The sequence below is a fragment of the Sinocyclocheilus anshuiensis genome, unplaced genomic scaffold (assembly GCF_001515605.1).
Source record: "Sinocyclocheilus anshuiensis isolate Anshui unplaced genomic scaffold, SAMN03320099.WGS_v1.1 scaffold261, whole genome shotgun sequence".
Taxonomy (NCBI): Eukaryota; Metazoa; Chordata; class Actinopteri; order Cypriniformes; family Cyprinidae; genus Sinocyclocheilus; species Sinocyclocheilus anshuiensis.
The window spans coordinates 970,674-983,204 of NW_015536515.1; the positions used below are offsets into that span (position 1 = coordinate 970,674).

Genomic DNA, 12,531 nt, shown 5'->3' on the forward strand with positions numbered 1-12,531 from the left:
AGGTGGTCTGTAACAGAGAGGCTGTAGGTAAATGTTCTGTTGTGCATGAAGAATTAGAGTGGCAGGGACTGGAGTGTTTAGGCTTAGAAAAATCTGAAAAAAAATGAATGCACCTACACACACACCCACAATAAAACAGATATATAATATTATATATATTATATATATAGAGAGAGAGAGAGAGAGAGAGATTTATAGTCTAAAAATTTAATTAAACATAAAATATATAGTTATTACATTTTATTATAATATTTATAAATAATAAAATTATTTTATAAAAAATATATTTTTGAATTAATTAAAAAAAGATCAAAGATTTTCCAAATGATTTAGGGTGGTGTAACACCTGCACTATTCCCTCGCTAATTTTTTGAAGCATTTGCCACAATGAACCATCTGAAAACACAACCAAACACAAGCGTCTTCCAGATGCTCACAGGGGTGCAGTACTCCACCATTGGATAGCTGAGATGATAGTCCTTGGAAATCCTTCCCGAGAAAAAACATGTCTGACACACGTTGTAGTTGAAGTGTTTCAGACTTCGATACCTACAGGATTAACAGATGTTTAACACTACAACAGCTACGAACTTTGCAACACTGACACTGTCATTGAACTAAACTGAATCAACACTGAACTAAAATGAGTTGAACAATAACACTATTGTCTTCTAAAGTGCTGCTTATAGCTTACTTAGAATTTGTTTCATAATTTAGGAATTTTGTAATATTAATGCTTTTATTTTCCTGTGTGAAGCTTCTCTAAAACAATCTGTATTGTATAAAGCGCTATATAATTAAATGTGACTTGACTTTTATGACACTGTCCACACAAATAAGATACACACTGGTGAACCATTACTTCATTTTTAAAACAAATGCACAAATATCATGTTCTCTGGACTGAGAACTGTTAGATAAGATATGCATGACATCTCAATTTATGGGAAAAATTGCAAACTTGTTGTCCATTCTGGCATGTACATGTTTATTTATTTTAATAATATATTTTGTTATAGAATTGTATATTTCAACACTGTTTATATATTTAATTATAATGTTTATTGTTAAAAAATAATTAAATCACAGATTTCAGGGTTTTAAAATTATGTTTAGACACATTCCACTATGTGTATAATAATAATAATAATAAAAGTAAATGTGTTTTTATTATTGTTTTTATTAATAATGTCTTTAATAATAATAATAAAGACATTATTAATAAAAACAATAATAAAAACACTTTTACTTTTATTACTATTATTATTTTTATTATGATACACATAGTGGAATGTGTCTAAACAATTTGAAAACCCTGAAATTTGTGATTTAATTATTTTTTAACAATGAACATTATAATTAAATATATAAACAGTGTTGAAATATAAAATTCTATAACAAAATATACTATTAAAATAAATCAAATCATAAATAACAATAATAACTATAATAATAATAAAGTTATCATTGTTATTTATTATTTTACTGTACAATTTAATAATAATAATAATAGCTATTAATAGCTAAAATGCTATTTTGAGGTTGACAAACAACATTGTCTGAAGATTATGCACCTCCTTTGCTGAAGAAAATGACATTTTAAGAGTTTCTGTCTACTTCACTTTGTTTACCTGAAGCCCACCATGGGACACTCCTTACAGATGTTGCATTTGGCCTGATGTTTGGCGGTTTCTGCAGCGGCGACTCTGTGAAGGACAGGCAACCAGACCATCGACTGTGGCTCCAAATGCATCCAGTCCACAAACTGCTGTACCTCAATGACATCATCACGGCCCACCTGAACCCCAGACGACAGACAAACCCTTCATTCATAACCGCAATGCACTGCATGATACACTATAATGGAGCTGTCTGAGTCTAAAAGCACTCAGATGGTCTATTTATCATTTTAGAAGCGTATTCAACTACATCCCAAAAACTATAATATCCCATCACAACCTTATTAGCCCGAGGGCAAGGGATCCATTAGCAATTTTAAAGTGAAGCAAATGGGGCCAATTGTGATCATTTGTGTCTCCCACATGACATTAAAACTGCTACTACTGTTATGCATCAATTACAGCGGGCCAGTTAAGGCAGAACTATCAAGAGTCTTTCATTACATGCAACATTAAATGAAAAGAGCTCCACTGTGACCCAAGTAAAGCAGTGAAGTATTGGAGGCTCCGTCCAGGGCGGATTTATAAATACTCCATTATACCAGCGCATGTGGTTCACATCATAAAGCACTCCATCATGTGATATTATGGGAACGCGTGCGCACAAATCAAGTGGATTTCATTTAAATATCTCTCGGTAGCTTGTGCGTCAGCAGTCGAACCGAGCGCTAAGCATCTGAAAGTGGTAGGCCTGCCACTCTTATAACTGAGCTTATCATTTATTTATGTCAAAACTCAGTGATGTGTAATGATGAGCCCTTATCCCCAAAGTCTGAGAATGCGTTCAGCAGCTCCCTATAGGAATACATAATGTCTCACACACCTGAATTATGTATCATAGAAAGCTGTTCATTAATTTGCATGTCAGAATTTTTGTTAAACCTTGTCATTTTTTAATGCACGCATGTGTTTTTTTCACTTCCTCAATAAATAAAGTAGAGATTTTGTTCTGGTCATATAATGAGGTCCAATGGGGAAATAAAATAAACATCTTGGACATCAACCAGATTAACTATTTATTGCGCAGATGTTTCTTGGCCTTGAAAGAATCTGATGAGAAATGTTTGAGTTCATATTGAGATCTCTGATTTTTCAAGTGCACACTTTTGGCAAATCTGCGTTTAAAGTCGGTTTAAAATGTTGATATTTCAAATGTGAGATTGATAGACTTGTTCTCAGCAAGCTTGTTAAATAAATCTAAAACTATTAAAACATTTTGCTAATTGAAATAAAGCTATATTATAAAACGGATAGTTCCGGTCCTTGATTCTGATTGGCTGAGCCACGTTCGAAGCTGTTGTAAATTACTCTACAAACATACTCCTTTGTTTACATTTGTCTGTTGCTTGGCAACCACTTTGTTGCAACCACAACTGATTCTGAGGAACTACATTAGCTGTGTCTCATTTAGAAGGCTGCGCCCTCTGGAGGTCGCATCCTCTGTAGGATGCATATACGAAGTGTCCTCAACCTAGAATTAAACGAGACGGCCTTCGTAGGACGGGCGGAAAAGGAAACAGGAAGTATCACGTTGCTATGCCAACACATTTAGAGCATCGTTGCGCTCTCACACTACTTAAATGAAGGAAAATTATTTCTAAATTTGGAAAGTAATTAAAAAAAAAAATGCTTTTACTTGTTTTGTTTAATGTTTGAGGAGCTGCAGCGTACGTACAGCAGACATCTGTTAGAGAAAAAAAAGGAGGAGGATATTAAAAACAAAGTTTATCCGTTTTTACCGAGGCGATTTAAGGTAAGTTGTAAACACCACATCTGCGCTTGTGTGTAGGCTACATCTGCCGGCGCCGGCATTTTTCAAATTAACAACGGTTGTTCACGGCGACGCAAAGAATTGTGGGTTATCTGTAGCAGCGAAGGATACACCTCATGTATCCTCCGAATTCCTGTGAAAGAAGGTCGCATTCGAAGGTCGCATTCGGAGTGTCCTACTTGCTTTTCTGAAATGAGACAGCCTCGATGACGTATGCAGCCTTCGAATGCGACCTCCGGAGGGCGCAGCCTTCTAAATGAGACACAGCTATTGTTTGGTGGAAGAATACTGTCTTTTATTAATATCATTACACTTTATTTGCTCTGTTTTATTTTGTGAAACCGTACTACGTATATGGAATATAACCGTTTTATAAAAGCAATAAGCCCCGTGAAGCTTCTTGGGGCTTATTGCTTTAATAAAATTAAATACAAATATTAGACAACAAAAATAAGTTAAGGAAATAAGTTTAGGTTGAAGCACTAAAATAACTAACTGGAAATAAATAAAAACTAAAACAGAACTAAATCTAAAACTAAAACGGAAATTAAAGTAAATGAAACCTAAACAGTAATGTTTAAAAACAAACTAATAAAAATGACAAACGCACATAACAAAATCACTAAATATAACTGAAAATATAAAGCTATAAGTAAAATCTGACTAATTTGTCTCCATTTGATCTTGATGCTTTGGCAATTTACTGAAATAGGTTTAGATTGAATCACTAAAATAACTAGCTACAATTAAATAAAACATAAATCAGAACTAAAACTGTAGTAAGTTAAACCTCAATAATAATAAAAAAAACTAATAAATATGGCAAAATGACATAAAATGACTAAAAATTCAACTAAAATTTAAATGATAACTGAAAATATAAAAATAAAAGCTAATTCAAAATATTAATAAAACTATAATAGTATATAAATAATGCTGAAATAACACTGTTAGGGTGTTAGGATACTCATAGGTCTTCATTTAACCTGATCCAAAGATATGAAGAGAGATATCATCTCGTTTTTTAGCCTACAGTAGTGTTAACTCACATATTGAAAGCAGCTACGGACACTGGGCTCCATGTTACTCCCTCCGAATGCGGCGGCCTCCCCGAGCTGGTGTGGGATTTGGATGCTGTTGAGTAGCAGTAACGCCAGCTGCCTCTGGTTACAGACGCCTGCAGCGTCGGCCACCTGAGCGAACAGATCTGTGAAGGACAGCAGGAGCGAAACTCAAAGAACATCACAGGATGAGACCAGGAGGGTGATTTTAGACTTAAGATCCAATTTATAAATATCCTTGTAGGAGCCACAGCAAGGACAGTGTTGCATTCAATTCCCAGTAGGTCTGAGACAGTGAAATCAAAGTTTGCAGTGAAATTGTGCACAGACATTAAAGCGAAGGAAAGAAGCCAGGGTTTCACAACATAATTTAATTCATTTATAAATTGAGAGCAGGATAGAATATTTTATGCCACATATATTCAGTATCAAAGCACTTGCATTTGTACTTATCCTTTAGAGGTCCTTTTGAAAGAGAAAACAAGCCAATCTTCATGGACAACACTTGAACTTTTCCACTTCTGTCACTATAAAAAATACAGTAAGTGAAAGTGAAAGTGACGTGTGGCCAAGTATCAATTCAATCTGAACAGGGGTTTTTTTCCAGTGTTTTTGATATTAAAATACTTTTCTATGCCATTTAAAAATGTTTGTTGTTCAAACAAAACAGGGATGTTAGTTGCAGCAATAAACACACTGAATTCTGGTTCAACCTTCTGGCTACACTTACACTGATGCAACGGCGAAATTACTTATTATATATTAAAACTGGTTATGTTTTTACTAAACAGTTTTGTGTCAGCTTGTCATCTTGGCAAAAATAGAAATATTGCTTTAGGACTGCAAAAGAAATTAACATAAAGCATTACATCAAATATGTATGAGAACAACCATTACAGAGGAGACTGTCTGCAATAGTTTAGAGGTCACGAGACATACTTTTCAGTGGCACTAAAAAGCATTGAACAATTTATTCAGATTTAAAATTGTACATAAATGTCATTGCATTATTAGATATAAAAAAACATTCAACTAAGATATAAGCTTATTTCCAGAACTATGGACAAAACTGACAAAAAGTGTCACTTTTTACCTCTATTTTGAATTATATATCTATTGTTTTATCATTTTAAAGCAATTTTTTGTGTGATTATGCTGGGAAATAAATGCCACTTTCTTTCTTTCAATATTATTTAATAAATGCCAAATATTTCGTTACTGAATGCATTAATACAGTTTTAAGCATGACTTGAGTGAGTAGGAATAGTTTACCCAAAAATGAAAATTTGCTGAAAATGTATTCACCCTCAGCCCACCCAAGATGTAAATAAGTTTGTTTCTTCATTTGGAGTAATTTAGCATTGCATCACTTGCTCACCAATGGACCCTCTGCAGTGAATGGGTGCCGTCAGAATGAGAGTCCAAACAGCTGATAAAAACATCACAATAATCCACAAGTAATGTAAGGTATCCACAAACTAATAAACACATCCATCATTAAGATCTTTATAACTTCAAAGAAGTTATATATGTGACTCTGGAGCACAAAACCAGTCTTAAGTCGCTGGGGTATATTTGTAGCAATAGCCAAAAATACACTGTATGGGTCAAAATTATTGATTTTTCTTTTATGCCAAAAATCATTAGGATATTAAGTAAAGATCATGTTCCATGAAGATATTTTGTAAATTTCTTACCGCAAATATATCAAAACTTAATTTTTGATTAGTAATATGCATGGCAAAGAACTTCATTTGGACAATTTTCTCAGTATTTAGATTTTTTTGCACCCGCAGATTCCAGATTTTCAAATAGTTGTATCTCGGCCAAATATTGTCCTATCCTAACAAACCATACATCAATAGAAAATTTACCCTTATGACTGGTTTTGTGGTCCAGGGTCACATACTGTATGAGTACTTTATCCATAATATTGCTTTCTCCATTAAAAAAAATCATCTCGTCTGATTCAGGAGAGAAATATGCATAGATCAATGGTGGATTTGTTTCTTACAAACATGCAGCTGTTGGCTTCACAAGATGTTAACTGATGGACTGGAGTGGTGTGGATTATTGTGATGTTTTTATCAGCTTTTTGGACTCTCATTCTGATGGCACCCATTCACTGCAGAGCATCCATTGGTGAGCAAGTGATGTAATGTTACATTTCTCCAAATCTGTTCCGAAAATCAAACTCATCTACATCTAGGATGGCCCGAGGGTGAGTAAATTTTCAGAAAATTTTCATTTTTGAGTGAACTATTCCTTTAAGTGTCTAAACATGTTTAAGGGCCACTGTATTACAGACAAGACCCATACAGACCTGTCATAGACTTTTAGCAGCCAGTTGAGACACAGATCCACACACAAAGGCACATTAACCAGATCCGGATGCACCTGCTGAAGTTCACGGTAGACTGTGCAGAGACAGTTTATGATGCCTGGAATCTCCAGTAGCTGCCCATTATGCGTGAGTTTGTGTTGATCAAAGACACTCTGGGCGATGCTGAGCTCCAAAAGGTCCACTGAAACAGACAGACAAATTTCATCTCCACTCATTTCTGCCTCCACAATGAATTCCATTCAGCGCATTTTAATGAAAGTCACCAGTGCGTAACTCATCCGTTGGTGTGTAATGAAAATGCCATACTGAAAAGGCAACAAAAAATTATATTTCTTATCAGAATTCATCAGATTTGCAACCAATTATACGTTTCAACAACTACCCTTTCTCAACATTACCCACATCCGAAGATATGAAGCAAAAAACAGCTGCTGTCTGTTACCAAAAACCCCATCAGGCTAACCTGACTGAAGGCTATTTCTGCACAGCTTGTACTGTACTAATGTTGTCAGCGGGTGGCTTTCCGGCTCTAATGCTCTCAAAACTCCTACTGCAGATCAAAGGCTCATAGTTAGTGTACCAGAAACGTCTTGACAAAATTAGCAGATAGAGCTTAAGATTGCTTGGTTAAAATTGTCTTTGTCTTCTGCAGTAATCTGTTTACTTTCAAAAGTCATTTAGAGTGAGAAGTGATGAGCGGTTTTTCACATTGACAGTAATTTGCAATGCAATGATAAATGTTTAGTACAAATCCCCAACAGAAGAGCCAATGAACTTTTTTTTAGGAAAGTAAGAAGTATAAGACTTAAATGATAAGTTATCACTCACAGCAGAGGGCTTTCTGTAGCCGGCGGCTCTTCATCGCTGTGCGGTAAGCGGAGAAACGCACATGGCTCAGATCAGCTGCATATTGAGGGTAGACCATAAAGGCTGGATGAGAATATTATTAATAAGAAAAGTCATAGTTCTCAAATTCAAATAATGAGCAAAATGTAAGAAAGCATGCATACTGCACATTTTGAATGTTTAGTGAAATACACAGAGAGAAAGACAGAACACTTGACACTGATTAACCGGAACAAGAACAAACCCATTGATTGAAATAACTGTGTCATCTTTGGATGATCCCACGAGGTGGTCTGCCGCTCATGACTGAAAGACAATTAATAATAACTAACATCAATTCACCTTAAAGGAATGTGCCATGGAAAATGTATTTTGGTTTCTGTCAAGCGGAAGAATCAAACTGCCAGAAAGATTCTCAACACTTATTTAAAGGAGCCTTTTTTTAATAAGAAATCAATCCTTTTATTCTGTAAGGATGCATTAAATTGATCAAAAGTGACATTAAAGACATTTATAATGTTGCAAAAAGATTTCTATGTCAAATGATGTTGTTTTGAACTTTCTATTCATCAAAGAATGAAAACAATATTAAGCGGCACAACTGTTCTCATCATTTGTAATAATAATAATCAGCATACTAGAATGATTTCTGAAGGAAATTGTTGTAATACATTTTAGTAAGGGTGACTGTAACTCGATTCAAATTTGATGAATGAATTCATTCTGATGCAAAACTGAGCACATGGGAAATCACACGAAGAGCATGAGGTGTCACAGCAGAGATGAGAATGTATGAAACAAAACTCACTTGATATAATAAGGAACGCCGTTATGAAAAACAGCTCTTTGCCAAGGGAACTCAACGGATACTGGTTGGGAGACAGAAGGTTTCAAAGATAAAGTCATGACATTTGAATAGCTTTCACTCAATACAGTTTTTATTGTATAGTGGAAACAAATGAAAAAGTATTTGTGACAAATCAGAGTTTCCCCACTTTTTGACCAGTGATTTTTCAGAACTTTTTCAGATGTTTCCAGCTGACTGAATACATATTTTTTTATGGGAAATTGCACTCCAAAAGAGCAATTTCTAGCCAATGAAATACTTCAGAGTTGAGTATAACTAAACAAATGTACATTACCGTTCAAAGGCTTTTTTATTGTTTTTGAAAGAAATTTCTTATGTTCATTTATTTGATAAAAAATACAGTAGAAATGGTTGTTTTGGAAAATATGATTACAATTTAAAGTATATTTTAAAGTGTAATATATTCCTGTGATCAAAACAGAATTTTCAGCATCATTACTCCAGTCTTCAGTGTCGCATGATCCTTCAGAAATCATTCTAATATGCTGATTTGCTGCTCAAGAAACATTTCTGATTATTATCAAAGCTGAAAACAGTTATGCTGCTTAATATTTTTGTGGAAAACATGATACATTTTTTTTCTTCGATGAATAGAAAATAACAGCATATATTTGAAATTGAAATCTTTTGAAACATTAAAAATGTCTTTACTGTCACTTTTGATCAATTTTTTTGCATCCTTGCTGAATAAAAGTACTAAAAGAAAAATCTAACCGACCCCAAACATTTGAACGGCAGTGTATATTCACTACAAAAATTACTGTTAATTAATTCACACAAACATGTTCCAGGCCTAAAAATCACCATTTTAGAATTAAAAAGATTTTCTATGACTATGGGAATACTGACGAATGCATAAAATACGACTTACCAGACAAGAAGTCATGGGAGAAATGTCTCTTATCCGTTTGAGAGCATTGCAACTGCTGGTGCTGATTACCCACAATCCCCTGATAAGATTTTGAAAAAGAAAAATATTCTCAAACAAGCAAGATTGAAAGATTATGACTACACCAGATGGCAAGATAAAAAATGATGCCTAACATCTTACTGTGCTATCAGACCATAATGCGAAACATACCCCTCCAATGGAGACATAATGGTAGCTCAGATCAGAGGGAAATTACAGTGCTTTAAAGGCTTTTTCATCCTATGAGACGACTAAGCAGGGGGCAGTCTGGAGAAAAATAAAGACATTGTTCTGAGAATATGAGAAAGTAGTCGCTGGTACTTCACTTCAGAAATGACCAGACGCTCATTATCCAACACGCCTGACTCCAAGAGTCTGTGGAGACACATCTCTGCCAAAATATAATGAGTGCCCTTTTCATCTTGTGTGACAGACAATGCCACATCCCAAAAGCACAAATGGTGCAAGTCTTTCAGTTACATTAATACAACTATTACATGAAAACCCAAGATGCTCACTTGGGGTGAAAAATGTTGTTGTTCGAGCTCCAAAAATGAGTTAGCAACAGCCTGTCTGTGTTGGTGAAGCAAGGCCCTAGAGTGTCATTGGGCAGGTAGCAGCTTAATTATCTATGTTCTCCAGCTGCCCAGATCAATACGTAGGGTCAATATTTCTGCCCACAGGATCCTCAAAACAACATGACAGTCACACACTCATCAAGCTACGGGATAAAAGAGCAATCAAAAACAAACTGGACTTCGTGTGGTTTCAGTGATCCTAATGCATGATTAAAAATAATCGATTCTTCAAGTTCAATGCTGGGGTTTGAATGCATCTTACAAGCATTTCAGAGTGCGATGCCAGCCGGCTCAAATGATCTGTTGCCCATGTGGCACAAATTGGCATCTTTATAGCTATTATGTGGGCTAGTAAGAAATATTCTAAACCTGAAGTGTAAAATAATCTCAAATTTTGACCTTCAATGTGCAAATGACAGAATTAAAGCAATAGTTTACCCAAAAAATTAAAATCTGCTGAAAATGTACTCACCCTCAGGCCATCCAAGATGTAGATGAGTTTGATTCTTAATTTGGAGTAATGTAGCATTCCATAACTTGCTTACCAATGGATGCTCTGCAGTGAATGGGTGCCGTCAGAATGAGAGTCCAAACAGCTGATAAAAACATTACAATAATCCACAAGTAATCCACACCACTCCAGTCCATCAGTTAATGTTTAATGAAGTGGAAAGCTGAGTGTAAGAGTGTAAGAAACATATCCAACATTAAGGCATTTTAACTTTAAACCTTAAACTTTAACTTAAACCTCTAACTTTAAATAACGCTTCCTCCAGTGAAAAAGTCCATCACCTGTTGTCCTCTCACATTAAAGCAATCTTGAACTGTTTTTGCTTGTAAGATGTGCTTGATCTGTGCATATTTCTCTCCTGATTCAGACGCGATGACTTTTCCCCTGGAGGAAGCAATATTTTGGATAGAGGAGTATTATTTTAACCAGAAGCAACAGCTTGAAGTTACAAACTTCTTAATGATGAATTACAATGATGTTTATTACAAACGTGCAACCTTAATTGATGGATTGGAGTGGTGTGGATTACATGTGGATTATTGTGATGTTTTAATCAGATGTTTGGACTCTCAATCTGACGGCACCCATTCACTGCAGAGGATCAATTGGTGAGCAAGTGATTTGTTAAATTTTAAATGTTACATTTCTCAAAATCTGTTCAGGTGAAGAAACAAAGTCATCTACATCCTGGATAACCTGAGGGTGATTAAATGATTACTTCTTTAAGCAGACCTTTCATATGAATACATTTATTTACATTTAGCATGACCATGGATGCATACAGCTTAAAGAGTCTGCAATGTATTTCGGATGGTGTTGTGCCCATTACTGCACATCTCAGAGTTTAACCAATGTAAAACTTCTTGACCCTGATGTTTGTTTGACGTTGTATGAGCAATAGGCAGCATGGTCTGATGGCCTTGCGTTTATGCAGTCCTCTACCTAATCTGACCTGGTGGAACCATTCAATCAAACAGATGCATTTACTCACATGAGACGGTTTGCTGACATATTTATTGAAATGCCCTTGTACAGTCAAATCTGAGTCTGATCTTTCACTGGATCTGCCTTATTCTATTCAAGGCTAAAATTACAAAGAAAATTTCATATTTGATCATCACATGAGACATGAGGGATGAGCTATCTGTCACATATCAAAGTGTATAACAGTTTTAAGTCTGTGGAGGTCAAACTGGAATAAAAATGAAGACTAGAGAGTGAACACTGACATCTGTAGTACTAGAGTAAATTTTCTCTATTCTCTCAAAAACAATGGTAGAAAACTAATCGTAATAATTAATATTCTCAAATAGATACTTATCATATACCTAATTGTTGAACAGTAAAGCATGTCATAAAAAACAAATAATAACAGAGTTTATAATAAAAAAAGTTCCTAAAAACAAAAAAGACACAAATACTGGCTTATATTGAAAGGTTTGAAATCAGGCATTAAAACATTTTGAAGAACAATTCTGAAATGAGAAATAGAAAACGTATAGGCTACTCATTCAGAAAAATAAAAAAATAAATAAACAATGAAAATTAATTTTGGTTTATTTTAATTACTGATCATTACTAAAGGTAAATTTCAACATTTATTTACTATTATTAAAATCAAAAGATTGTAATGTTACAATATTTATCGGACCTGATTAATAAATACTGTAACAAATGAATTGCTCATTATTAGTTACTTTTAGTAATTGCATTAACTAACGGGGCCGCATTTTAAAGCCTTGCCATATTTTTTTATTTGAACTCACGATATTTTCCATGTTCTCCAGCACACAGTTGGCCATGCTGTGTTCCTCAGAGTGCCAGCTCTCATTCTCCATCTCAGCCAGGCCTAGGTCCAGTTGGTTCATGGCTTGTTGGAGGTCCTGAAGTTTCCCCAGAACCCAGTCAACCTTGTGCTGCCAGCTGGTGGCCTGAGCACTGAACCGCTCCCAGTGCTGCTGAA

The 12,531-nt window shown here is 34.9% G+C and overlaps 1 protein-coding gene across 1 annotated transcript in view; it reads right to left on the reverse strand.

The window, feature by feature from the left end:
- LOC107693170 (utrophin-like) overlaps window positions 1-12,503 on the reverse strand; it is a 17,320-nt gene extending 4,817 nt beyond the window's left edge. Inside the window, exons 1-10 of the mRNA XM_016492461.1 lie at window positions 12,335-12,503; window positions 9,441-9,519; window positions 8,510-8,570; window positions 7,946-8,007; window positions 7,684-7,758; window positions 6,835-7,036; window positions 4,953-5,038; window positions 4,500-4,657; window positions 1,632-1,798; window positions 438-549 (exon numbers count right to left, since the gene is read on the reverse strand). Of these exons, the coding sequence (XP_016347947.1) occupies window positions 438-549; window positions 1,632-1,798; window positions 4,500-4,657; window positions 4,953-5,038; window positions 6,835-7,036; window positions 7,684-7,758; window positions 7,946-8,007; window positions 8,510-8,570; window positions 9,441-9,519; window positions 12,335-12,436 (1,104 nt within the window). The 5' untranslated portion in view covers window positions 12,437-12,503. The remainder of the gene's footprint in view (window positions 1-437; window positions 550-1,631; window positions 1,799-4,499; window positions 4,658-4,952; window positions 5,039-6,834; window positions 7,037-7,683; window positions 7,759-7,945; window positions 8,008-8,509; window positions 8,571-9,440; window positions 9,520-12,334) is intronic.
- Window positions 12,504-12,531: the final 28 nt, after the last annotated feature.